General features: G+C 48.6%; 10 protein-coding genes across 10 annotated transcripts; 5 read left to right on the top strand and 5 right to left on the bottom strand.

Moving 5' to 3' along the window:
• Window positions 1-1200: 1200 nt before the first annotated feature.
• Window positions 1201-2067, bottom strand: Z518_11145 (uncharacterized protein; the record flags this gene model as incomplete). Its single annotated transcript, XM_013411415.1, has 3 exons — window positions 1201-1364; window positions 1433-1832; window positions 1915-2067. The coding sequence occupies 3 exons, from the start codon at window positions 2065-2067 to the stop codon at window positions 1201-1203; spliced, it is 717 nt and encodes a 238-aa protein (XP_013266869.1).
• Window positions 2068-2559: 492 nt separating this feature from the next.
• Z518_11144 (uncharacterized protein) lies at window positions 2560-2938 on the bottom strand (the record flags this gene model as incomplete). Its single annotated transcript, XM_013411414.1, has 2 exons — window positions 2560-2724; window positions 2816-2938. 2 exons carry the CDS (start codon window positions 2936-2938, stop codon window positions 2560-2562), a joined length of 288 nt encoding a protein of 95 aa, XP_013266868.1.
• Window positions 2939-4473: 1535 nt separating this feature from the next.
• Z518_11143 (uncharacterized protein) lies at window positions 4474-5295 on the top strand (the record flags this gene model as incomplete). Its single annotated transcript, XM_013411413.1, has 1 exon — window positions 4474-5295. One exon carries the CDS (start codon window positions 4474-4476, stop codon window positions 5293-5295), a length of 822 nt encoding a protein of 273 aa, XP_013266867.1.
• A 2471-nt stretch (window positions 5296-7766) lies between these two features.
• On the top strand, window positions 7767-8647 carry Z518_11142 (uncharacterized protein; the record flags this gene model as incomplete). The annotated part of the gene is made up of 2 exons (XM_013411412.1): window positions 7767-8201; window positions 8276-8647. 2 exons carry the CDS (start codon window positions 7767-7769, stop codon window positions 8645-8647), a joined length of 807 nt encoding a protein of 268 aa, XP_013266866.1.
• A 1719-nt stretch (window positions 8648-10366) lies between these two features.
• On the top strand, window positions 10367-11113 carry Z518_11141 (uncharacterized protein; the record flags this gene model as incomplete). The annotated part of the gene is made up of 1 exon (XM_013411411.1): window positions 10367-11113. One exon carries the CDS (start codon window positions 10367-10369, stop codon window positions 11111-11113), a length of 747 nt encoding a protein of 248 aa, XP_013266865.1.
• Window positions 11114-11871: 758 nt separating this feature from the next.
• On the top strand, window positions 11872-12378 carry Z518_11140 (uncharacterized protein; the record flags this gene model as incomplete). The annotated part of the gene is made up of 1 exon (XM_013411410.1): window positions 11872-12378. One exon carries the CDS (start codon window positions 11872-11874, stop codon window positions 12376-12378), a length of 507 nt encoding a protein of 168 aa, XP_013266864.1.
• A 382-nt stretch (window positions 12379-12760) lies between these two features.
• On the bottom strand, window positions 12761-14089 carry Z518_11139 (uncharacterized protein; the record flags this gene model as incomplete). Its single annotated transcript, XM_013411409.1, has 1 exon — window positions 12761-14089. One exon carries the CDS (start codon window positions 14087-14089, stop codon window positions 12761-12763), a length of 1329 nt encoding a protein of 442 aa, XP_013266863.1.
• Window positions 14090-14872: 783 nt separating this feature from the next.
• On the top strand, window positions 14873-16894 carry Z518_11138 (uncharacterized protein; the record flags this gene model as incomplete). The annotated part of the gene is made up of 3 exons (XM_013411408.1): window positions 14873-15337; window positions 15426-15654; window positions 15720-16894. 3 exons carry the CDS (start codon window positions 14873-14875, stop codon window positions 16892-16894), a joined length of 1869 nt encoding a protein of 622 aa, XP_013266862.1.
• Window positions 16895-17642: 748 nt separating this feature from the next.
• Z518_11137 (uncharacterized protein) lies at window positions 17643-18666 on the bottom strand (the record flags this gene model as incomplete). Its single annotated transcript, XM_013411407.1, has 2 exons — window positions 17643-18441; window positions 18512-18666. 2 exons carry the CDS (start codon window positions 18664-18666, stop codon window positions 17643-17645), a joined length of 954 nt encoding a protein of 317 aa, XP_013266861.1.
• Window positions 18667-18891: 225 nt separating this feature from the next.
• Window positions 18892-20911, bottom strand: Z518_11136 (uncharacterized protein; the record flags this gene model as incomplete). The annotated part of the gene is made up of 3 exons (XM_013411406.1): window positions 18892-19963; window positions 20031-20583; window positions 20638-20911. 3 exons carry the CDS (start codon window positions 20909-20911, stop codon window positions 18892-18894), a joined length of 1899 nt encoding a protein of 632 aa, XP_013266860.1.
• Between the last annotated feature and the right edge of the window lie 1604 nt (window positions 20912-22515).

Below are 22515 nucleotides of genomic sequence, written 5' to 3'. Positions count from 1 at the left end.
CAAAGGCTTACGCTTCTCCAGCGTGGCCAATATCCATGACAGAGAAGCACAGCTTATGATGAGTCGCAAGAGATATGAGAAATCCGCCGCAGGTCATAGAAGGCTGAGCAGTCTAGCAGGGCACGGGGATCGGCCTTGCTGTCTTTTTCTCCATGTGTAAAGTTATCATGACAAGGTGCTTCATCAAGTTGTCCCATGCCGCCAAACAGAACCCCGGGCGAGGGAAGACGAATGCTGCATGCGACAGAAGGGCACCCACGACACCGAACATATACTGGGAACTTTGACCAAAAGGCCCTTTAAAGTGGTCCGTGCCGATGATGAAAAGGCGTCAACTATACCTATTTCATAATGTGTTCGCCCCAGGACAGAGTCGGTTCGGGAAGCGTTGGCAATGTGCACAATAGACCTTGACGCTGGGCGTTCTATTAACCAATCAGCATAGTTGGATATCGATTTCTGACATTGTCCGGGAAAGGTTGAACGTTGAGATTGAACGTGTGGACGGTGTGAGAAAAATCGTCCACCGTCCTTAAAACGGTTTGCTATTTCTGCGTCCTTACATCTTTTCCTCACCACGAGTTCGACATCGTTTTGTCTCCCGCGACTTCTTCCATCAATTTATGCAATCTTTCTAAACGTCCATTATGCTTTTCTGGTCAGAGGGGCCGATATAGCAGGTTTTCACGACACAACTCTTGGCATATAGACCTGCTTCGAGATTCGCCAAATCATCATGTGTAGGGGTGTTCTCTTATGCTTGAGCAGATGTCTAAACAGGCCGGATCTTCAATCATTTATTTTCTTTGCGCGTTTTACCATTGGCAACCCCTGGGCTGCGTCCCAGCCCATGCACCGAAACAAGGCGCCTCATGAGTTCCTCACCGGTTAGCAACTCGACAGCCACCGTGAGTACCCCCGGCCCAACACCTTTCCGGAAAGGTCTTTCCTACGAATGCGAATAAGTTACCGTTTGTGCTAATCGTCCAGTCTCCGCACAGCAAGCAGATCGTGCAATCAGAGAGAATTCAAGAATCAATACCCGGACAGTTGAGAGTACAGCAAAAGGCTCGTGTACACATATCAAAAGCGACGACCCTTTTGACTCCACAAGGATCACAAGCACGGCAAACGACTGTGTCTACTCCGAAGCCGCAGTCAGCAAGCATGAATTCATCATGATGGTAATCCCAGATGTATTCAGCGAGGCGAGACGTTGTTGGTTCTCTGGCCACCATTCCCAGCAGCGCCGCCGCCGCGATTGCCGTTATATTTCTTCCACAGCTCGTCCATCCTATCTTTCTTCCTCCGCGCTGTTTTTGCATTTTCCTTTTTCTCATGCGCCTTTTGCTCCTGCTTTTCTCCTGTTTCTCATGTCGTTAGCAAGTCTGGACTTCGCTTCAAGAACAATTGGTGCCGGGATATTTCATACGCTCTGTTGGTGTCGCATTTGCAAGAGTAAACAGGGGTTGAGCATCATCGTGCACGGCGGCAGGCTGACCCAACGGTTCAATATCCCCACGAAGACGAACCGCCACGTCAACATCGCCGTGCGCGGCAAATACATAAAATGTTTCTTCGAAGGTGCGCGTATTTTTGCCAGGTAGGTACCAACGGACGATGATCTGGGAAGAACACGTGTACCATCGACCTTGATCATCCTCCAGAGACACTGGTTCTGGCAGCGGTATCGGGTCTGCATTGGTCTCCCGGGCCTTGTTCTCGGATATGATGCTTTTCTTCAGACGTGTGTCAAGGTATGCCTCCACCAGCACCTTTTTATTCCCAAAACCGTCGGCCTGGAGAAATATGGAATATTCGCCATTGGAAGACTATTAGGGCAACAGGGGAAACTTAGCACTGAATTACATAGCAACGACTGGGGTTGCGGGCTATGAAGATTATCGGACTCACCATAGGTAGATACGGCTGCAACGTATAATTCGCGCCAGGTAAGTTCTGAACGCGGTCTGCGGACCTTGCTTCTACACACTCGGGCGGCTGAGTTTGAGTAGCACCTGAACGGGAGCCGAAGCAGGGAGCAAAACAAGAGAGAACAAATCCCATGGTGAAGGCCGTGAAGAGGTGATCAGGCTGGGGGGTTTTATCATCTGTGACTTCGGCGCAGGAGCTTCATGTTCACTAGAATTGAGGCCCAACCTGGGGTGAGGTATTTTCTATTGGATAACTCGACCAGCGAGCGATAGACTGCAGGGCGGCGTTATGTTGTCGAACAGATATGCAAGCTCTCAATGGCGTGTCGTAATGAACAAGTTGCCCAGAATTCTACAAAGGATCTCATGGCGTGAGGCTGGCTGCGCACCTACCATCAGCCTAAAGCTACCTCGGCTTGTTGCGAACCTTGGCAACGCCAAGGCTTGTAAAGACCCTGATAGGAAAGTATATAGTCTGACGGTCCCCTGGAGAGAAAAAAAAAAAAGGGGGCTGTTTTTTCCTCTTGCATCACACACATATCCCACAATTTTTAATGCCACCCCAGCAGAACTGTGACTTCTCCCCCGAGATAGTTGCGCCCGCTCTTTCGACGTCGACAAGGACTTAGTCAATATTCATGATATGTTCCAGCACGTATCTCCGGATTCCAGGAGCGATCTCGTCTTGCCCATAGTCGGCCCATGGTTCTTTGACTCCGATATTGTTAAAAATGGTCGCGCTCTTCTTGCAATATGTTTCCTGGAGTATCTTGTACGACATGCACACAAACTGTACCGAATTGGTTGCCCTTTGTGGTAAAGTTGTCTTTCGGAGGCGGCTGAAACCCTGTTAAATCTCGAATCTTCATATCTAAGGCTACTTGGTCATATCCAGAGAGCCAATCAACTAATGAGATCATGTGCATTCCGGTGAAATCCTCTGCGAACTCGTCTGCTACCGGCGGTAGTGTGCCATCTCGGACTGTGACCTTGTTGATATTCATTGCGCATTCACAATCCGGTATTTTCCGCAAACCAACGGTTTCTATAGGGCCCGTGGCCACGGCTCATAGATCACATTTCGGTAATCTCAGCATGGAGCCCCTTTGGTATTGGAAAGCTCGGAGCTTGCCATACTTTATGGTCAATCACTCGGATCTCCTGCGGCGGAGCAACCTCGTCTTTAACTCTTCCAATCTCGTTGAATTCCCAGGAAAGAACGCCCTCCCTGTTATACAGACATTCCATCAACACATCCCTCTCTTCAAGTGCTAGTTCCGCACCGATTAACAACTTCTCTCGTTCAGGGGTTAGTCTCAGTCCTCAAGGAATTTCTGAAAACCTTGGAAGTAGCCGTTATTTGTACTTCCATTCGCCGTCATACAAACCTCTTTTCTTCCCTTGCTCAATGGCTCTCTCCCTCCAATCCTCGAGTCCTCCAGGGCCACTACCGGCAGTCTTACATCATCGACGGTCTTACCTTATCAGCTTTTCTCTTATACATTGTGTATACCTTAAAAGCAGGCTGTCTTGTCTTCAATCTCTTCTTCCACAACTTTTGCAGTTCCCATTCCTGTTGCATCGACCAGTCATCACACCTTTTCGACATACGCCAAACGCCAAACTCCAGAATCCTGCAACCTCATTCTAACCTTCTTTCTCTGGTCAGTTAATCGCAACCCGGGGTTGCGATCAACCTGTGGCTCGAAACTCTTTATCTCCCCTTTTTCTTGTCCAACTCCTCTTGAGCTCCATACCAACTTCTCCTCCCAGTTGATTGGGCCTCTTTCATCCGCGAACCTAGGCCTTGAAGTCAATCCACGGGCCAGTTTAAATCATCTACACTGGACGAGTTGGTCAAAGCTGGCTTGCTCGATGTGTCAACGGCTTTGACAGCAACCTTTTGGCTGGTTCTTTGGTCATGAATCGTTATCCAGCAGTCACCATCAGTGTCCCGCGTCATTTCCACTCTCCCTGCCTTCTGGTAAGGATTACCGAGGATTATATGATACTCAGGATCTTCCATGCGAACCACATGAACATGACCACCGCCCCAAGGACATCGATCTCGAGATTCTCAACAATGCTAGTCACCCTCGTCGGATTTCCGTCATATCCTAGGATTCCGCTTCTCACACTCGAGATAATTGGTAGATCTAACTTCTCTGCGGCCTCCTTAAGATCACATTCGAAACTGCGTCTTAACTGGAATCATCGGACAAGATTCTGATAAGATAATGTCGCGATATCCCTCTCCAGTTCTGGATTCATCGATTCGAATCGAGTTCACTCTTTTTGGCCCTGGTGGATCTTTGCTAATGTCTTGCTCATAATTTCGACAAGCTGAGCGTTCTAAATGAGTTTATTGCAACCAAGTGGTTTCTTCAGGAGCTGCTAGAAAAGGTTCGAAGCAGGTTGGCCCAGAGGTGCCAAGTGGATGTACTAGAGTCGAAGTCTCTGGTCTTTGATAAAGTTTGGAAGGAAACTTTGAAGATATGCGACGCTCGAGAAACCCTCTTTAGGTTTGACCATTCCGAAGATGACGCGACAGACCCGTCCGCATATCGAAATGGAAGAAGCTGTTAAGAAAGGTGTCGCTTCAGTAGATGGAAAGAATGCTCCATCGGGTCTGAAAGGAAAGAAGACTAGAGAATCCGAGATTGATAATCTAGCGAAAGACTTCGCTAAATTCGCTATCGACTTTATGAGGAAAGAGGTGGGAGAATGGTCAACCGGTAACTCCCTGCCCCAGGAGAGAAATTACCAAACTCGATTTACCAGAGATAGAAGCAATCGTCTTCCAGCGCAACGTTATTTCTATGGGGAACAAGGACATATCAAACCGAATTGTCGATTGTTTCAAGGATATATGGACAAAGGTGCCTTCCGCGTGGACGCCAACGGGATAACGTACTTTGGAAGGGCAGGAAATGCAGATCCTATGAGAATCCGGTGGCCACGGGACAGACCCGATAAAGAAGTTATGGATGATTGGCTTACTCAGGAAGAGCCTTCACGAGTTCGCGGAATAAGGTACGAGCAATTAACTGACAATATCGAAGACTCTGAAGAAGAAGTCGAGGGACGTAACCCGTACGAGTACGGGATCGTTGCAGCAAGACGAGACGCTTATGAAACTCACTCCGCAGAACGCAATTCGAAGACTTCTGAGACGACGGGACGAGGAGTCGCAGGAGACAGTCGCACAAGCAAGCCGAAGAGACGCAAGAATTGCCTATCGCGAAGACACAATGAGATCTGGAAACTATGTGCGACTCTTCCAGGAAAGCCCGCAGGGGAATCCTTACCCAAAGTATTTGCCAGAAATCAGAAAGGAAACCCTGGCGAGGATGGTCGATAGGTTGCAGGAGCAAGAAGTCTCTATGATAATGGGAGAGCTTTTCGGCCTAAGTCCCGATGCTCGAAAGGAGTTTGTTAGTCGATTTGGTGAGACCCCGAAATCTTTAAACCGCCTGCAATATGGTCGAAGGTCATCTTTCTCCTTCCTGTCGACATCTCTTAAATTTTCGAGGAACTCAACAGTAAGCACTTTCTGTTCACCATGTTCTCCCTTCCATTCCTTCAGCATGAACTTCTTAAGCGTATTCCAGCTTCCTAACTCATATTCAGGTACCGATCGGACATACCTGCCGATAGCATTCGCGCAATACTGAGTTACTCGGCGACACTTCATTACTTCTGTCAATTCGGCATCCTCACACATCCTCATAGACTCGAAGAAAATCCGTAACATCTCAGCCTGTAAACAGGGGAGCTTCAACAGTATTCGGTGGCATCTTCTGCCCGTAGGGCAACCTCATGTGATAGGTTGACTGGACCCTTATGCTGTCTGTCCTGCGACTGTCGCTTTCCCGACTAGTTGATGCATACGAAGGCAGCTTCTTGTCGCCCTCTCCTAATCGAATAGGAATGAAAGACGGCGACTGACTCGAATCTGATTTACTTCTAATAAGACGACAAAGTGCTACTCGACCAAGCCGAATAACAAGGATCAAAAAGGGTGAGTTACTCCGTCCACAGCAGAGCCAAGAGATACTCAGACAATGTGTGCCTTTCCTTCTCGACTGATACTATCCGTTCCCTTTGCTGAAAGAGGAAGTCTCTTTTAACGGATCGGACCGTTGGCCGTTTCGTTCCTCGATATCTCGAGGATCTATAGGCTACCCTCTAGGGACCGAGACCGTACTCCTCTCTTGAGATCTCTCCCCCCCCCCCCTTTGTTGTCCTTCTCGTCTTCTTTTCTCCTATCCTCGTTCTTCCTATTCTTCTTCTTCCCTTTTTTTTTTTTTTTTGGTACATGTCTGCTAATAACGTACCCTCTCTTGCAATCGTTCTACTGTTCCTTTTGTTCGGCTGAGCCCGCTCTCTTAAGCGTGTCCATATTACGCCGAGCCTCAAGGAGGTGGCTACTTTCATCGAAAATTCTCAGGGTCCGGGACTTCCGCGCACGAGACCCTCTCGGCCGACTCAAACATCTCCCATAGACGAGTCCGACAAGGGCCACCGCAACAACAATCTTGCCGACCTAATTCCCCTGACTAAGTCGCCACCGAGCGTCGTCGCTCTGGCTCAACCACCCACCTCAACAAACATCTTCGACCTCAGACAGAGCGCTCCCCTACACCCAGATGGTAGCTACCTGTTCTAGTCTGGCTTCTTCGATTCGACACAACTCTTCAATCCCACTTCCTGTCGTTCATAGGGGTGATATGGGGGCTGCCAAACCAGCATCCGTCTCGACTCGAACCAACAACCAAAACACCACACAACAGGTCGAAGTGGGAGCGTGCACTCAAGGATCACTTCAAAAGTAGGTAGGTAAGATGATAACACTGGTGGCCGATTGTTTATTACTGTCTCTGTTGATGTCGATTGTCTGTCTTCCATGTCACTCCTCTCTCTCCCCCTCTCTCTCTGCGCGTCCGTGTGCTTCTCCCGGCACCCTCTAACATATACACCGTTTGCTTCCTCTATCACGTGACTACTTGGTAATAGGCCCTGTGATTTTATGGAGGACTTGTCCTATTTCGAAGGGGTCCAGAAGACAGCCAGACTATACACCCTCGAAAAGTGTATAACGCTTCCGAAGGTCTTTACAAGCCTTGGCATCGCCACACATCACAGCCCGAATACGCTGCCGGCCCATCCAATATATACCTGCAACATGGCAGGGCCAGTCCATTTAAGAGCCAAAAATATAGCAAATTCCGCAGAGGTTGGACATATGGTCAGCAAGATTGACGAGAGGATCAAATACATTTCTATGAAGGTAATAATGGCGTCGAGGATAGCACGTGGGGATCGGTCATTCCATCTATCAATTCTCAGTCGAGCTACAGTATGATGTACTCTTGTTTGTGGATGCTGGAATGCGTTCCGGCCATCATGGAAAAGTGGTCAATCCCCGCAACCCAGCCAACGGACGAAAAGAGCGGCCGGGCCCAAAAAGCGGACGAAAAGCTCGGCCGGCCTAAAAAAAAGGGCGGACGAATACTGTCACAATGGCTCCCTATTTCTGACAGTCAGAAAATAAGCTGTCCAGTCCGCATTCGGGAGCCGCTGGGATATAAGTATGTGCAACTGGTGGCACCGTTATGTTCCTACCACACGAGGATACAGTTGGGAATCCGTTGTGACAAAAAGGTTGAATTCTAACCAGTTTGCCGGACCTTGGAGATATATAACCCTTGGCGTGCCCACCAATCACACCGGGCCGCACTACCTGTCACGTGCATCACAGTGGGAAAGCGAGGCACACCTGCTTACCCTTTACCTAAAGCGTGCGCTGTCACACGGCTGCTGGCCCTCAGGATGTCCAAGCCAACGATTCTGCTCATTCCGGGTTCTTTTTCACTTCCAGACCCCTATGACCCGGTCGTGGATGCTGTGAGGGCAGGCGGTTATGAAATTCGAGTTTTGCATCTTCCTAGCGTGGGAATCAGCGCCGGGCATGGAAGAGAAGGAGCACCGCCTTCCATGTACGACGATGCCGCCTTTGTGGCCAAGGAAGCCGAGAAGCTGGCAGATGAAGGCAAGAAGATAATTCTCATAGGACACTCTTACGGAGGAATCCCTGTAACCCAAGGCGCCGAGGGCCTGGCGGTCAAGGGCCGGCAAACGCAAGGGAAAGCAGGAGGCATAGTAACTCTTGCGTATATGACGGCGCTGGTACCTGGTGTGGGCCAATCGGCGGTGGATATCATAGCAGATGTGCCTCAGGAGCACCAGGTTGATCTGAAGGTTGATGTACGCTCTCCTTTGTCTCTTTTCTCCTCTCTGCCTGTATCTGTCGTCCTCATTGTGTTAACGTCCGACTTTAGGAGAATGGATGGATGTACCATGACCCACCTTCGGCGACGGCAGCAATTATAATGCCGAAAATTCCGCTGGAAGAAAGCGAGGCTGTGGTGAAAGGATTCGCTAAGCATTCCAGCGTCAGCTTCACCGATAAGTTGACGTATGCTGGATATAAGCACATTCCGGTCTCATATCTATTCTGCGAGGAGGATATATGCATCCCTACAAAGATTCAGCAAGCGGAAATCGATATGATAGAGAAGGAGAGCGGGACAAAGGTTCACGTCACCAGAATTAGCGCGGATCATTGCCCAAACTTGACGGCGAAGCAGCAGACAATCGATTGGATTTTGGATACGGCACGGAGGTCCCAGAACAGTCAGGCAGAAGCTTAGTATGTGCGGGATTGAGCGCATTCGAAGCGATGTCGTTTGCAGAGGATGTCAACCATATCCATGCAGTAGTAAATGTCGACATACCTTAAACGAAAGATTCGTATATGGGATCCCACGGACCGTTCCAGCACTGAAGAAAAAGAGCCGGCGAGTTTCCCGAATCGATCCTGTGCATCCGATAATTACTCGTAGCCTCTTGGCCTGTAGTATGTATCTCGCCAGACCATGACATTTCGTCGTCTGAAGATGTACCAGTCCCCTTGGGCTTGAGGGAGAAGACATCGACGACACGGACACCCAGATATTGCGCTGGCCACGCGTTGCGAAGCGGATCAATTCGTCCACGGCGCATAGAGTTTTGAAATGCGAAACAAGGTCTACAAATGAGACCATGTAGTTGTGACCAATAGTCCGCCGCCCACGTAGTACGGAGATGTCGTCGGGACCGTCTAGAAAGAGGCGGCATTTTTTGACTTCTTCTTCAGGTTGGAAATACAATTCTTGTATGCCAGATGCTCCACCTCTTCGATATTTCTCTTGGAAGCATCTGTCTGTTTGAGCTCATGGTCCAGCAGAACATCAAGGTCGATGTCCCCAGATATTGGACTTTGATATCTTTCTTTTTGGACGGTTCCGGTTCGGATGGGGCGTCTTCCACTGCACAAACCCGTTCTTTCTCAGTGGATACGTATTTCGAATATAAATGGGGCCAAAGGTTGACTGCAACATACTCTTGTGGACCTCTTTACTGTGCTTTGTCTCAGAGACGTAGAAGAACCACAGAGGATACAGTATATGATCTCATCATAAGAACAGAAAATGGGGATGGGTGACGATCGAATTTCGATAATCCTGCCTTATACGAGCCCCGAGAGATTGACAAGGCTAGAATCTTCCTTTCCCTGCAGCTAAATATCGTAATGTTCCTCCTATACAAAATCGCTGATTTTCAACTGTCAAACGAAAACGCCCAGAGTACAATATCCGTAGCTGCAACAAAAGGATAGGACCCTCGGCAAATATTGCACCCCATCGACCTGCGGAAACATGTGCATCAGTTCACTATCATCCTGAACAAACGAACTGGAATTCACCGCCCTCCCCCTTTTTCCCCCACCAACTTTTCGAACTCAAATCCGACAGCTACAACAATACAAATACTGTGGGGATCCATCGGCAGAGACATCTTTTTCCGGAACGGCGCGGCCTTAATTCGCTCGTCCCACTTGGACCAATGCACGTCGCGGGTTCTCGCGGGAATGAGTTTAGCGTCAACCAATATAAATTTCCAGATTTGGCAATGCTCTCAAAATGCTATCTTCGTCTTCAATGCCGGGCTCAAACCCACAGATTACATCTGGATCACTGTACGACCATTGGTTGCCCGCATCTGCTCTACCCAAACACTCGTAGAGGATCTGAAACCAACAGCCTTGACCTGAGCTCGAACCTCCAATTCACTGCCTCCAATGGGTTGAGCGCAGCACTCTAAAGTCCTCTATCTGCGCACTTTCATCCCACGACCTTGGCTTGTCTTCGGCCGTGCCTTGGGTAATTGCTGACGTATAAAAGCCCCTGAATTTGTTCACAGCCCAAAACGAAGTTTCCCACCATTCCATCTCTCTTTCTCCCCGACCTCGCTCCTCATCAGTCAATCCACATACACACGCTCTCTCTCCGGCTTCGAAAACTTGTCGCCAACACTCAACGTCGCTCAAAATGTCGGCTTTCCTCAATCTTTTCAAGCGCCGCAAAGCCCCACTTGCTTGTATGATGTCGCTAGATCAAGGTCACACGCACACACAAGCGTGCTTTGTTGACATCATGCCACTGTCCGTCGTCGAGCTCTTTCAATCCCAAGGCTGCAAGTCATGCCCACCTGCACTTCCTCTCATTCACGATGCGACCAACAACCCAAATCTTCTCCTCCTCACCTACGATGTCACGTACTGGAATCCATCCAGTGGATGGGATGACACCTTTGGGTCAACACAATGGGATTCCAGACAACGTCAGTATGTGACCAAATGGGGTCGCAATGGTCTTTTCACCCCACAGATCATAGTCGACGGCGTTTCAGATGGCATTGGTGCGACCAAAGACGATGTCAATCAAGTCATCATGAAGGCAATGGAACTGAGAAACGGCATGACTTGGGCTCTCGGGATCGACCGAGTCGGAAATGAGCTGAGACTCGCTTCAGAATTGCCCGAGGCAGACATGGTCTACGATGTTTTCATTATCCAATATGATCCACAGCTACAAACCGTCAAAGTTGGGAAAGGACCAAACAAGGGAAAGAAGGTTCCACATCGCAATGTTGTGAAGGGATTGATGAGGATCGGGGAGTGGAGGGGTGGAATTACGTCCGTGCCCTTGCCAAACATGAAGAATGACGGTTCTGAAAGAGTTGCCATTGTTCAAGGTGGTGTTGGAGGCCCAATCATAGCTGCATTGAAACTTTGAATGTTGATGTTTTCATTTTTGGTTTTTGGGGGGGGAAGGGGAAAGGGGGTCTCTGGAGATGTGGAAACGGATTCGAGCTAGGAAAAAGGAGTTTTATTCGGATCTAATAGGCAAAATGTCAGATTCGTAGCTAAATGATGGTTTCTTTCCTTCTTCTGCCAGCTTCGCCCCTTTTCCCCCAATAAATATTTTCGTGATAGCTCCAAAAAATCGTCAAAATTCCGAGCCAGATCCTGAGCACCATAAATTGATGGCCTCCAACTTGCTAATTTAGAATTTTTGCTCCTGTGAGGCTGAATACAAAAGTGCCTTTGCATCCTTGTATGCTTCGTGCAATGGTTCCAAAACCGGCTAGTCCTATGGGTCGGAAATTTCACACTCTGGATTATGGCCCACAGAACTTTATGAAATCAAATATTCATTGAAACTTGCCAGGCAATCCCACAAATCTTCAAGGCACGATCGAACCTTTTCTTTGCACGTAATCTTCTTTTGGCATTATGTTTCAGGGATGACCCAACATCTAAATCGGTGGTGCAAATCCTTCTGTACGTACTAACCCGAAAAGAAAGGCCGCACCAAGCAGTGTTCCTATAGTGGAATGTATAAAGAAGCCCTCCCTTCCCCCCTTTCAACCTGTTCGAATATTTAAACTGCATTGTGACCGCAATTCGAAACATTTGATATCAATAAACTTTCTGTCATCACCTCGAAAACCTCCTTCCCTCCCCCCCAAAAAATCAAAAGCTTCTCTCAAAATGCATTTCCTCAACACTCTCTTGATTCTTCCAGCTCTTGCTTTAGGCCAAAATACTGCCACAAACTTTCTCGGATCAACACCCTCGCAAAGACACTTCATTGATCAAGCACAAGCAACAAAAGTCATCAGCGTAGCAGCTGGCAAGGCGGTAAACATCTCTGTCCCCGAAAACATTGCGGTTGTGGATCCATCTGGTGCTCTGGTCGCATTCTTGAAGATGGATAATGCATTCCCTGCCAGTGCGGATATCGCGACCAAGAAAGCAAAGACGGTTGCGGGATTTAATGGAGCATACACCACCGATGGCTTGTACAACTCAACTCAACCTGGCGCCCCACTCTATGGCCTTGAAGAAACAAATGGAGGTCTTGTCGTATTTGGGGGTGGTCTACCCATTTTTGTCGATGGATTTTTTATTGGGGCCATCGGAGTGAGTGGTGGAACAAATGATCAAGATGTGACGGTAGCAATGGCTGGTGTACACGCAATTGGTGTATCGTCTTGAAACTTTTTCCATTCATTTGAGAAATGCTGGAAACAAAAATTCGTGTCACGGGCGGCCATCTCTGATCGCCTGTGAGGGAGCATGTGTTGCCTTCGTATCAATTTTGATTCCACCAGGAGGCCCTCTTAACAATTGGTCGTACCAGGAAGGAAATAGGGGAACTTTGCATCATCGTTTTGTAATCCGGTGGGTTGAAAATCGGAAAGCTTCCGAGCTTTGCTGCAATGAAACAAAATTTCTATTTCGTGGAACAATTTCAATCTGGATCCGATCAAATCATCTCCTTGTTGATGTCATCCCAAGCCCATTTTCAAGCGAGAGATAAATATTTTGGATTTTCACCGTATTTATTAATCATCCCCCCTTCCCTGCTCCAGTATATTTAAGTCTCCTTCGGTCGCAGCTTCGATATATCCATCAACCTATAATCATATACAGGAGTTTTCCAATCATCCTCCAAAAGGCCATATGATTCAGCCTGGTTGTTCTTCGGCTTGCGCGGATTCAATGCCCAATATGCAATATCAACATCGGATTCGCGTAAATATCGCATCAAATTTCTCCAATAATGATAGTCTCTTCGGCCGGGTTGATTTGGTGCTCCAATCTCACCAATCCACACTGGAGCGGTATCGGTCTTCCGCAAATATTCCCAATTCTTGTCCATATCCTCGGCAAAAGACTTATATGTGCGATACCAATATGGAACCAATGTTCCCCATCCTGACCATCCATATATGTGGGCTGAATACACCAATTTGTCTGGGTGTCGAATGCGAACCGGTCGATCTTCTGCACCAGTAATGTCGTTGGCAGATGACACTCCCTCCACAATCATCAACCACTCCGGTTGAAGTCGATGCAGTCTTTCAGAAGCTTTCTCCGCGGCAGCGGCCCATCGGTCCCAAAGATACCGTCCGGAAGGTCCACGAACTTCATTTCGAAGGTCAACACCCACGACACCGGGATTGTGGATGTGAGGTCGCATGATGGTTTCCAAATTTTGAATCCAATCTTCTTCCGACTGCCGCACGGGACACAATGGACCAAGGTCGCTGTTGGACCAGCCCATGTCACAAGGATAGCCATCACAACACCATCTTGCCTTGGTGATATGGTTGTTCACAATCACGGCCAGTCCGGCTTCTGTCAAGGCCTGCACGACGGCGGCATAAATATCCAATGCTCTTCCTCCAATCAGATCCTCATTGGCCGTCAAGTGAACCGGATCGATGAGGGGGTTTTTGCGAACAATCTCATCGGCATAGGGAAGTCGTACACTGTTGAAGCCAAGCTCACGAATGGTCCGAGCTATGTTGCTTCGATTTTGGAGGGAAAGCCCCCCCGGTACCATGAAAGTGTCGCTGGCTCCATACCAATTTACCGATATGAGCTTAATCCGTCGGCGGCTTTTATCGATAATATTTCGGCCTCGGGTACTGAGTGGAGGATTGAATAACCGTTGGTGGGGATCGAAAGGGACAAATACATGGTCTTTGATGCTCTGAACATCGGGATAGACTGACAAATTGGCCGGAACACTTCCTCTTCTCCAAAGAACACGGAAAGATAACCATAAGCCTGCGAAGGTAACAAGAATCAGAATAAGCGGCCCTTTAGCAAGATTCCAAAGATTGCGCCTCCGCCTGACCCTGACCCCGCTTCCAAGCACTATCTTTGGTCTGAAGACTTGCCAAATCGACCACGCCATTGTTTCGGGAAAATGGGAGGGGGAGCTTGGAGGAAACCTTATAGTTTGCAGGCACACCTTTTTCTTTTGTTGGTCAAAGATACATCTCGATAAAGGTAACAAACTTACCCGCGTTCATCCGGAAGATGTAGAAATATCATTGGCTCTTCCCCTTCCATGACTTTGCTGACAGATTCAGATATTTCAGATCACAAACGAATGGAAATCGCTGCCAAGTTTTCCTCGATGAATTTCTGGCAATTTACGACTCGAATTCAAGGCTAACCGCGACTCTGAATGGAATCGGAGTTGAGTTAGTCCAAACAGGTTTTCATCAACCAACGCTCCCCTCCCTTTTCAGGTGCGTCCACAAAATGGTGCACGTGGGGAGCATACGGACAACTGAGCGAATATGATTGGTTGGTAGAACTGATATATGTTCGCTTGGCTGGTTAGGCAGGTTTGACGGGCCAGGCCACGAGCCTCGTTGTATGGTATACACAAATTCAAACTTTCCCTCCCCCCAATCCCTCCTTCACATTGATCACCTGGACCATTCATCAAGCCGCTAAGCAAAAAATAATTCATTAGATGTGGCAGCGAATCACAACTTGTCGGTCATGATCTGCAGACAAATCTTGTGACGGATGAAAAGGGGGGCTGGCTGTCCTTCTTGGTCGGGTCTTTTCGCTGGGAAAGTTGCTGTCGAAGTCACACCGCGCTTCTCTGCCCTTTTTTTAAACCCCCCCTTCTCTGCTGCTTCTTCCCATCGCCTGATCCAAAAATTGCAAAGAACTCCCCAGCATGGGATTTCTGAGGTGGTCACTACGCTGTATTCCTGGCTTGTCGACGTTCTGCCTTCTTATCTTACTTGAGTGTGCACTCAAAATTGTGCAAACTGAATGGCTCGCTTTCTACTATCCTCCCTTTCTCAAACGCGGGCCGGCACCTGTTTTCGCACAAGCACTTTTCATCTTCTACACCATCTTCCTTCATGTCCTGGCCCTCATCTTTCCCCTTCGACTTATTGCCTCAGCATGGACAGCCACGAAACAGATTCGAATCACCCACAACCGACCGACAACCTTTTCCCGCGAAGCATTAAACGTGGCTGAAAATATTCCGTCTCAACCGGGACAAGATGATTCGAAACAATCTAGCTGCGTGATCATGGCCATAGTGGTCCCAAGCTACAAGGAGGACATTGAGATACTCGAGACGTCTTTGAGAGTCCTCGCAAGTCATCTGTTGGCAAAAACGTCATATGATGTAGTTCAAAACTTCCCCCTCCCTTCCTCAACCTGCGCTGGTTTTTTTCCTTGGTTTGACAAGGGTGATGACTAATCCTGCATGACAGATATTTTTGGCCATGGAAGAACGAGATCCGAACGGAGTCAATGTTGCTCAGAATTTGATTCAATTGTTCTCTGGCAGCTTCCGAGAGATCCAATTCACCGTGCATCCGGCGCACCTTCCCGGTGAAGTACCCGGCAAAAGCAGCAATGTCAGTTGGGCGGCTAAAGCCATTGAACAGAAATACGTGAACAATCCTGATTGGCCAGGTGTGCTCATTACGGTCATGGACAGTCAGTGGTTTCCTTCCCCCTCCAATGGGGAATGTTTTGTTTCTGTAACTGACAATTTTTCCCAGGTGATACTCATTTGCTCAGCCAATACTTCGAAACCATCCTTACGCATCACCTTCGCAATCGACGAGAAAGAGGGTTGATCGATATGACACTCTACATACCACCCATCATTTTCGATCGCAACGCACATCTTGTTCCTCAACTGGTACGAATCGCGGATTTGATGTGGTGCGGTGCCGGATTGTCATGTTATAACAAAAGTTCGAGCCCAACCACGGTGGCCATTCCCACTGCCGTTTACACCGTGCCACTTCCTTTGGTATGTCTTGCAGATGGATGGGATACTGGTTCCGAAGCGATTGGCGAAGATATGCACATGATGCTGAAATGTTACTTCGCCACCAATGGACGTCTCAAGATCGTGTCCATTCCCAGCCCGGCAAGCCAATGCAACATCACCACGGCCACAGCGGGTATTCGTGGCTGGATCGCAAATCATTGTGCAAGATACAGTCAAGCTCTTCGACATATGTGGGGCTGCCTGGACACCGGATATGCTGTTCGACAATGGTGCAAGATTCGAACGGCGGCGGCCAGATCCGAGGATCAATCCATTGAAAGCGAAATGAGCTCATCTGGAAATCAACGTCGGCCTCGACATGTCGAATTGCGCTTGAAACTCAGCCAGTACGCACTGCACGGACCGAATTTGCAACGATTCACTTACAGAAACCTGGTTCTCTTCAGTCGACTATTCGAAGCACATTTCTTACCTCTGCATCTTTTCTTTGTTCTGCTCGCATCAGCAATGTATACGGCATTACCATATCCCATTACCTCGTGCCGAATCCTGACTGCGGTCATGGATCTTACTGGATATCTTCGCGGGGTCAGCTTTGCTTTCATGACAATTTACTTTGTGATTTTCTACGAGCGATACCATCAGGCCTGCATCCAAGCTCGTGAAAAGGAGATGAAAAGGGCTGGGCTGTACGAGGAAATGGCTCATGAATTCTCTTATCGTGGTCGGTTCTCCTTGACAACTCTTCTGGATTATGCGATGTTTCCGATTGCCGGAACTATCTACGGAAGCGCTCCACTTCTTCAAGCCATCGTCTCGCACTTCTGGACTGAAAAGCTGGTTTACCTTGTGAGCGCGAAGCCGGTGAAAGTACTTGCGACGAATCTTGTTGTGCAACCTGGGTCGGATCGCGTTGAGCTACGGGCAGACGTATAATAATGTTCAAAAGACGAAGAAATCAAAGACAGTACCATACCATAATCCTTGGAGTAGACTAGAATTACTTAATATTAATAATATGGTCAACTTTTTGCTCAGGCCTTTCATTCACTCACATTTTCTCATCTCTGTGGATTTTGCGAACCCTGTGCCTCCTGGGAAGCAGCTGAAAAAGTCCCTCACGGTGAAAGTTTCTGGGGGACAGTTGGAATGAATCAAAAAGTGCCCAGTACGATAAGACTAGGTTGTTGAGATCTTCTCAAAAGTCTCACAGGGAGGAAACAGCTGAACTTTTGCCTACAGAGAATCCAGTACCTCCTAGTTACTAATATTTATATATATATTGGGCCGAATGCGGGTCATTGTTGTCCATCGAGGATCAAGCGCAAATCCAGGTCCTGAACACTGGGACGTTTGCAGCATTGCGAGTTCTCTTCAGCGACAAAGGGAGGACAGTTGAAAATAGTGCTGCCAAAAGAAACAGTTTGATATTGATAAATAGCCAAGACGGGGACGAAAACATCGCGCATTGCTTTGACCTTGCAGAACCAGGTTGCACCCTAATCGACGCGACACAATGGTAACTCTGAGTGGAATTAGTGACTGAAATGACAGTCCGGATAGAGCCTGCTCCCAAAGGATTCCTGCCATCTTGGTTGGAATTGTGCCACGGCAACATTTTCCAGGTTCCGACATTAGAAACAGCCATTTTCAGTCCGGAGACAGCCAAGTCCAAATGACCGGCTTAAGATTCGACAGTAGCATGCGACTTGGACGGCGTAGGAAGCCTTTCCGGATCCAAGATTCTGGAGACGGCCCAATTGATTCCACAGACTGCCACGCTCAAGTGATCCTCCTGTTGGTATACTCGCAGTTCGACATTCTCGAACCTACCTGAACCTTTCAAAGATGCGGCCATCACTTCGGTATTCTTTCCCATGCTTCTCTCTCGAGCCAATTCAAGGTGCTTTTGATACTCGCCTTCACCCCAGTCCGACCGTCGGCATGGATCTTGCTCGTATGTCCCATACGCGAAAAGGACGGTGGCCTTTGGCGCAATCTGTCCACTGGACACTGGTATATCCTTCTTCAGAAATTCCTCTTGCTCGGTCAAAATGAACTTGTCATTCCACCATATCGACGGGCTGATGGCCGTAAAGACCTGGAAGGGAGTCACCGACGTGAACAAGGCATGCAACGTGCAAAGTCCACCATACGAATGGCCGATCAATACCTCTTTGCCAATCTGTAGTTGAGGAAAAGCGTCGGAAAAGATGAACGTGCGGACCGTATTGATCAAGAAATCCAAAAAAGCAGTGGCACCTCCATGGTCGGCTGGATGTTCCTTTCCATCGGCATCCCGGGGAGGCGTATAGGTTGCAGAGGGCGGAGTTAGGTCAAAGTTCCGTCGAGAATGGAACACAAATTCGGAGTGTGGATAAGAAATTCCGACGATAATAGCATTTGCGCTGGTGGAAACCATGGAACAACGACGGGCAGCTTCCACAGCACTAAAGAAGTATGCGTTTCCATCAAGGACATAACTGAGAATTTTTCTTAGTCTGCGGCGCTCTTTGTCCTTGAACAGCCTTGCGGGACAAACTTTGGACTTACAAGACTGGGATGTCTTTGTCATCACATGTCTGAGATTTCCAAGTGAGTGGCCAAGCTGCTTGAATCAAATATGCTTCTTCGGCGGCATTCTTCAACACCCACTGCGAAGAATTAGGGATATAGGTAACGTTTGTCGGGGTTTGTGGTGCTTGCATTTTTGGCCGGTTTTGAAAATACCCCCTGCATTGTTGAAGCGGGAGTTGTTTCTTGAAGTATGCGCTTATATCCGATTTCGGAGATAGCAAGCATCTTATCAGATAGCAAATTGAGCCTCGGCCAATTTTAAAAGGGAGAAATTTTGAATGCGACCAAGATTTCAACTTTTCATTCTCTCAACTATCTGTACGTCAACAGTACCGGGTATCTAGGTGATCTCCATTTTAAGGCTTCTCGCGGATGGTGGTTGGTTCAGTTTCCTCACCAATGGAATACACCTCCTCGTCTTTGAATGCAACGACATGACCTTCAGGCAACAAGTTGAGCTGATCTTCTTGCTTGTCAAGAGACCAGAATTGAAGAATGAAGAAGCAGCCACCCAAGAAGGAAACCACAGCGAACACACCATAGTTCCAGATCAGTAAGGGGTCACCAGAGAGACGGTTCAATGCTTCAGCAATGGCGGCGGAGATGGCATTCGTGAAGAGAGCAATAGACTGAACCAGAGATCGCATGTTCTTTGGTGCCTTGGAATAGGCATACTCGAGGGAAGTAATGGAAGCAAAAATCTCAGACAATGCAATGAGAACATAGCAACCAGTCTGAACCCAAACGCTGATAGGAGCAGGGTTGACAGTTCCATCTTCATTGAAGCAGTTGTTGGCTTGGAAACCGCAGGGTGATTTCTTGTAGATATAGTATTGGACGACAGCGGCCCAGACCATGGCGGCAGCGGCAGTCCAGAAACCAACGGTGATCTTTTTGATGGCGGTGAAGTTGAAGCCGAGTCTTCGAAGACCAGGGTAGAGGAACGAGTCGCAAATAGGAATGAAGATGATCAAGGCAAATGGGTCCAAGTTATTGACGACATCGTTGGGCACACCGTTCAAGGTCATAGTACCGGCTTGGGCTGTGAAGTTGTTGGTCAACTGGCCATATGCCAGCCAGTAAATAGGATACCAGCAGAAGACAGCGCAGGCCGCAAAACCACGGCGAACTTCATCAACCCAAGCGTCATCAAAGGTCATCCACTTAGGTCGCTGAGATGGTTGAATGTTGGAAGGCTTAACTACTTCCCAGAGAGAGCCGTCATGGGTACGTTTCCACATGGTGTACGGGTTGAGAGACCAGCGACCCTTCATGCCATAGAACAAACAGCGAAAAGCCTTGGTCACGACAGAACCGGCGGGAGGACGCTGCTGATAGCGCTTGCGGCCCCACCACATCACGAAAGGTGTAGTGCAGAAGGCCAAAGTGGGTAGGAGGAAGGATAGCCAGAAGCCAACGTATTTCTCACTATGTCAAAGTTAGTAAAACTTTGTTCAAAACCCCCCCTTAAAAAGGCGGGACAGGCAATACTGACGCGTAAACCATGCCAATTTGGCCGACGAGGGCACCGATGTTGATGAAAAGGTAGAAATAATGGTAGATGCGGGATTGAGTGATAATAGGGTCGACAATGACTCTCTCGCCGGAAGGTAGAGTTTTGACGTAGGCGGAGGGGACATCGATCTGTTCGGCAATGAGAGGCGAGATGTTGGGTTTGAAACCACCAGTACCAAAACCCATGATGATCAGACCCAGCATGAATACGGCATAACAGGCAGTATGGCTGGTGATGACGGGAGGAATGGAAGAAATGACGAGGATAATGTGGCCGACAATGGCAATGGCAATAGAGACACAGATGGCCTTGTATCGTCCCCAGTGCTCATCGGCCATGTAGGCGCCGAGGAGAGGAACGCAATAAACCCAGAAGGTGTTGAAGGTGTTGATACCGTTGGCGATTTGGGGACCTTCACCCAGCGCTCCGGAAATACCCTGTGCACTGCCGCCACCGGCGCCAGTGTTGTGATTGGAACCCGGAGGGCCATCAGGAGCAGGAAGGGGGAGCGAATGGTTGACGAAGTTGGAATCTGTTCGCGTCGTTAGAGCAGGGAAGAAAAGGATCGAGCCAATCCAAGACATACAAACCACCTGGGTTCCATAGTAGGAGAATCGCTCGCAGAGCTCGACGAAGGCGACGGTGTAGACCTTGAATGGGATCGGAGCAGGAACTCGTTGCAGAGCGTTGGGACCATGGAGCTCATCGTGTGTGGGGGTGTTGTCATATTCAGACGCCCGGCGAGCAACGGTCTCAACCATCTTTCCATCAATGCTCTTTGGCTTGGTGACAGACTCACGACGGACCTGGAGGTCTTCAAGACCGCTAGTCAGAATAATCTCGGGATTATCCACAGGCATGATGGATTTGAGAGGAGTCGAATATCCAGAAGGAATCGAATGAGACAAAGAAAAGATAGACGACGGGGAGGTTGTCACCGGGGGACAGGATTTATAGGTGTCTGTTGGAGGGAGAGGCCAGCGTCTTGAACCGACAGGCGGCGAGAGATCCCTTACGACGAAAGCAACGTGAAAGCATGAAGTAGCATCCGAAATCTTGCGATGCTCCTGTCAAATGCAAGCCGCTTATCAACGGGTCAGGACAATGGAGGGTAAGTTGATAAGTTCTGGAAGACGACCGGATAAAATGATTGTCACCAACGGAGGACTCTGGCTACTGGACGGCGTGCAGTTGTTGTTACACCTCCCCGCGAATTGCTCTCGCGCTGGGAGGATCAAGCATTGCTGCGGCAGGCTTATCGCTCTTGAACGTACTGAAGCTTCCATGGCAAATCCACAGAAAAATCCCCTGGCGGACGCTAGGCCCGAGCGAGGAGGCGTCCGAAACAGATCCAGGTAGATCCCCCCCGCCAGCCCCCAGCCGCCCAGCGTCGTTGGGCCAGCTCGCAACTGAGGATCTGCAAAGGGGATGCCCCTGACCAATCGCAACCAGTAAATCCCTATCACCATCGCGAATCCTTGCAAAAGCCAAAGTTAACGAACCCCATTCGTCGGCCAGGTCCGGTTGTAACTCTCGATTGAAATGTTGCATTTTTACGAACTCAACCCTGCTGCTAAACAATCCGGTCCAGACGAATGCATTTGCCGCCACCATTTTTCTCCTACCAGCCTTGTCATCCCTACTGCCCACGACAGTATTCATTGGTCAGGATAGACACGGTTACGACATTGCATGCGGTCGCTTATCAAATACCACCCAATCGAGGCAATGTACACTGCAAGGAATCCAAAGCATCACAAGCCGTTTCCACCGCCTGATGTTGACAAATAAGACATATTGAGTGAGAGGTCCTCCGAAACCCGAGGTGCAGAATGACCAAGAATCATGTGGTCGATACATTCCATAAACCCGCTCCCAGGGAACACCACTATTTCGGGTGGCCTGAGTCCTTTCTTGCCCCAATTTACTGCAGACTGGAATCCTTCGAGAAGTTCTCGATACGACAAGGGGGACTTTCTCTAACCAAACAACATCTCAATATTCAGACAATTCAATAGATCTCGATTTCGATATCTCGCATGAGCTAGCGGAGAAAGGAGAGTGTTATCACCTGTATAACCCGCATTGGATAGAGTCAGATTCCATGCGTGGGTATGCTCCCCGATTTGACCGGAGAGGCAACAAGGACCCTCTAGATCATCGTTTGCCACATCCTGCACATCCCATGTGAGGGGAGCCGAGGTCGCTAGAGATCACCAAAAGCGTGTAGAACAAGTATCGTTTTCTCGATTCCAGATTTTCGACAAAGATCTCATCAAATCGACCTTTGGAAAACCTTGATAGAATAACTAGAGCTTCATTGAAGTTGTTCTCCATTCCAATGGTAAAGGTCGGGCTTTTCAGCTGATTGACCAGAGCCTAGGTAGACAGAAGCAGCTGTCATCATGCCATCCAGCCCTCATCCCACGTCTTTAGAAGTGCTAATTCTATGGACCAATCACCT

Source organism: Rhinocladiella mackenziei, assembly GCF_000835555.1.
Source record: "Rhinocladiella mackenziei CBS 650.93 unplaced genomic scaffold supercont1.11, whole genome shotgun sequence".
Classification (NCBI taxonomy): domain Eukaryota; kingdom Fungi; phylum Ascomycota; class Eurotiomycetes; order Chaetothyriales; family Herpotrichiellaceae; genus Rhinocladiella; species Rhinocladiella mackenziei.
The sequence above is the reverse complement of the archived record's forward strand: the minus strand, read 5'-3'. Positions and strand labels throughout refer to the sequence as shown.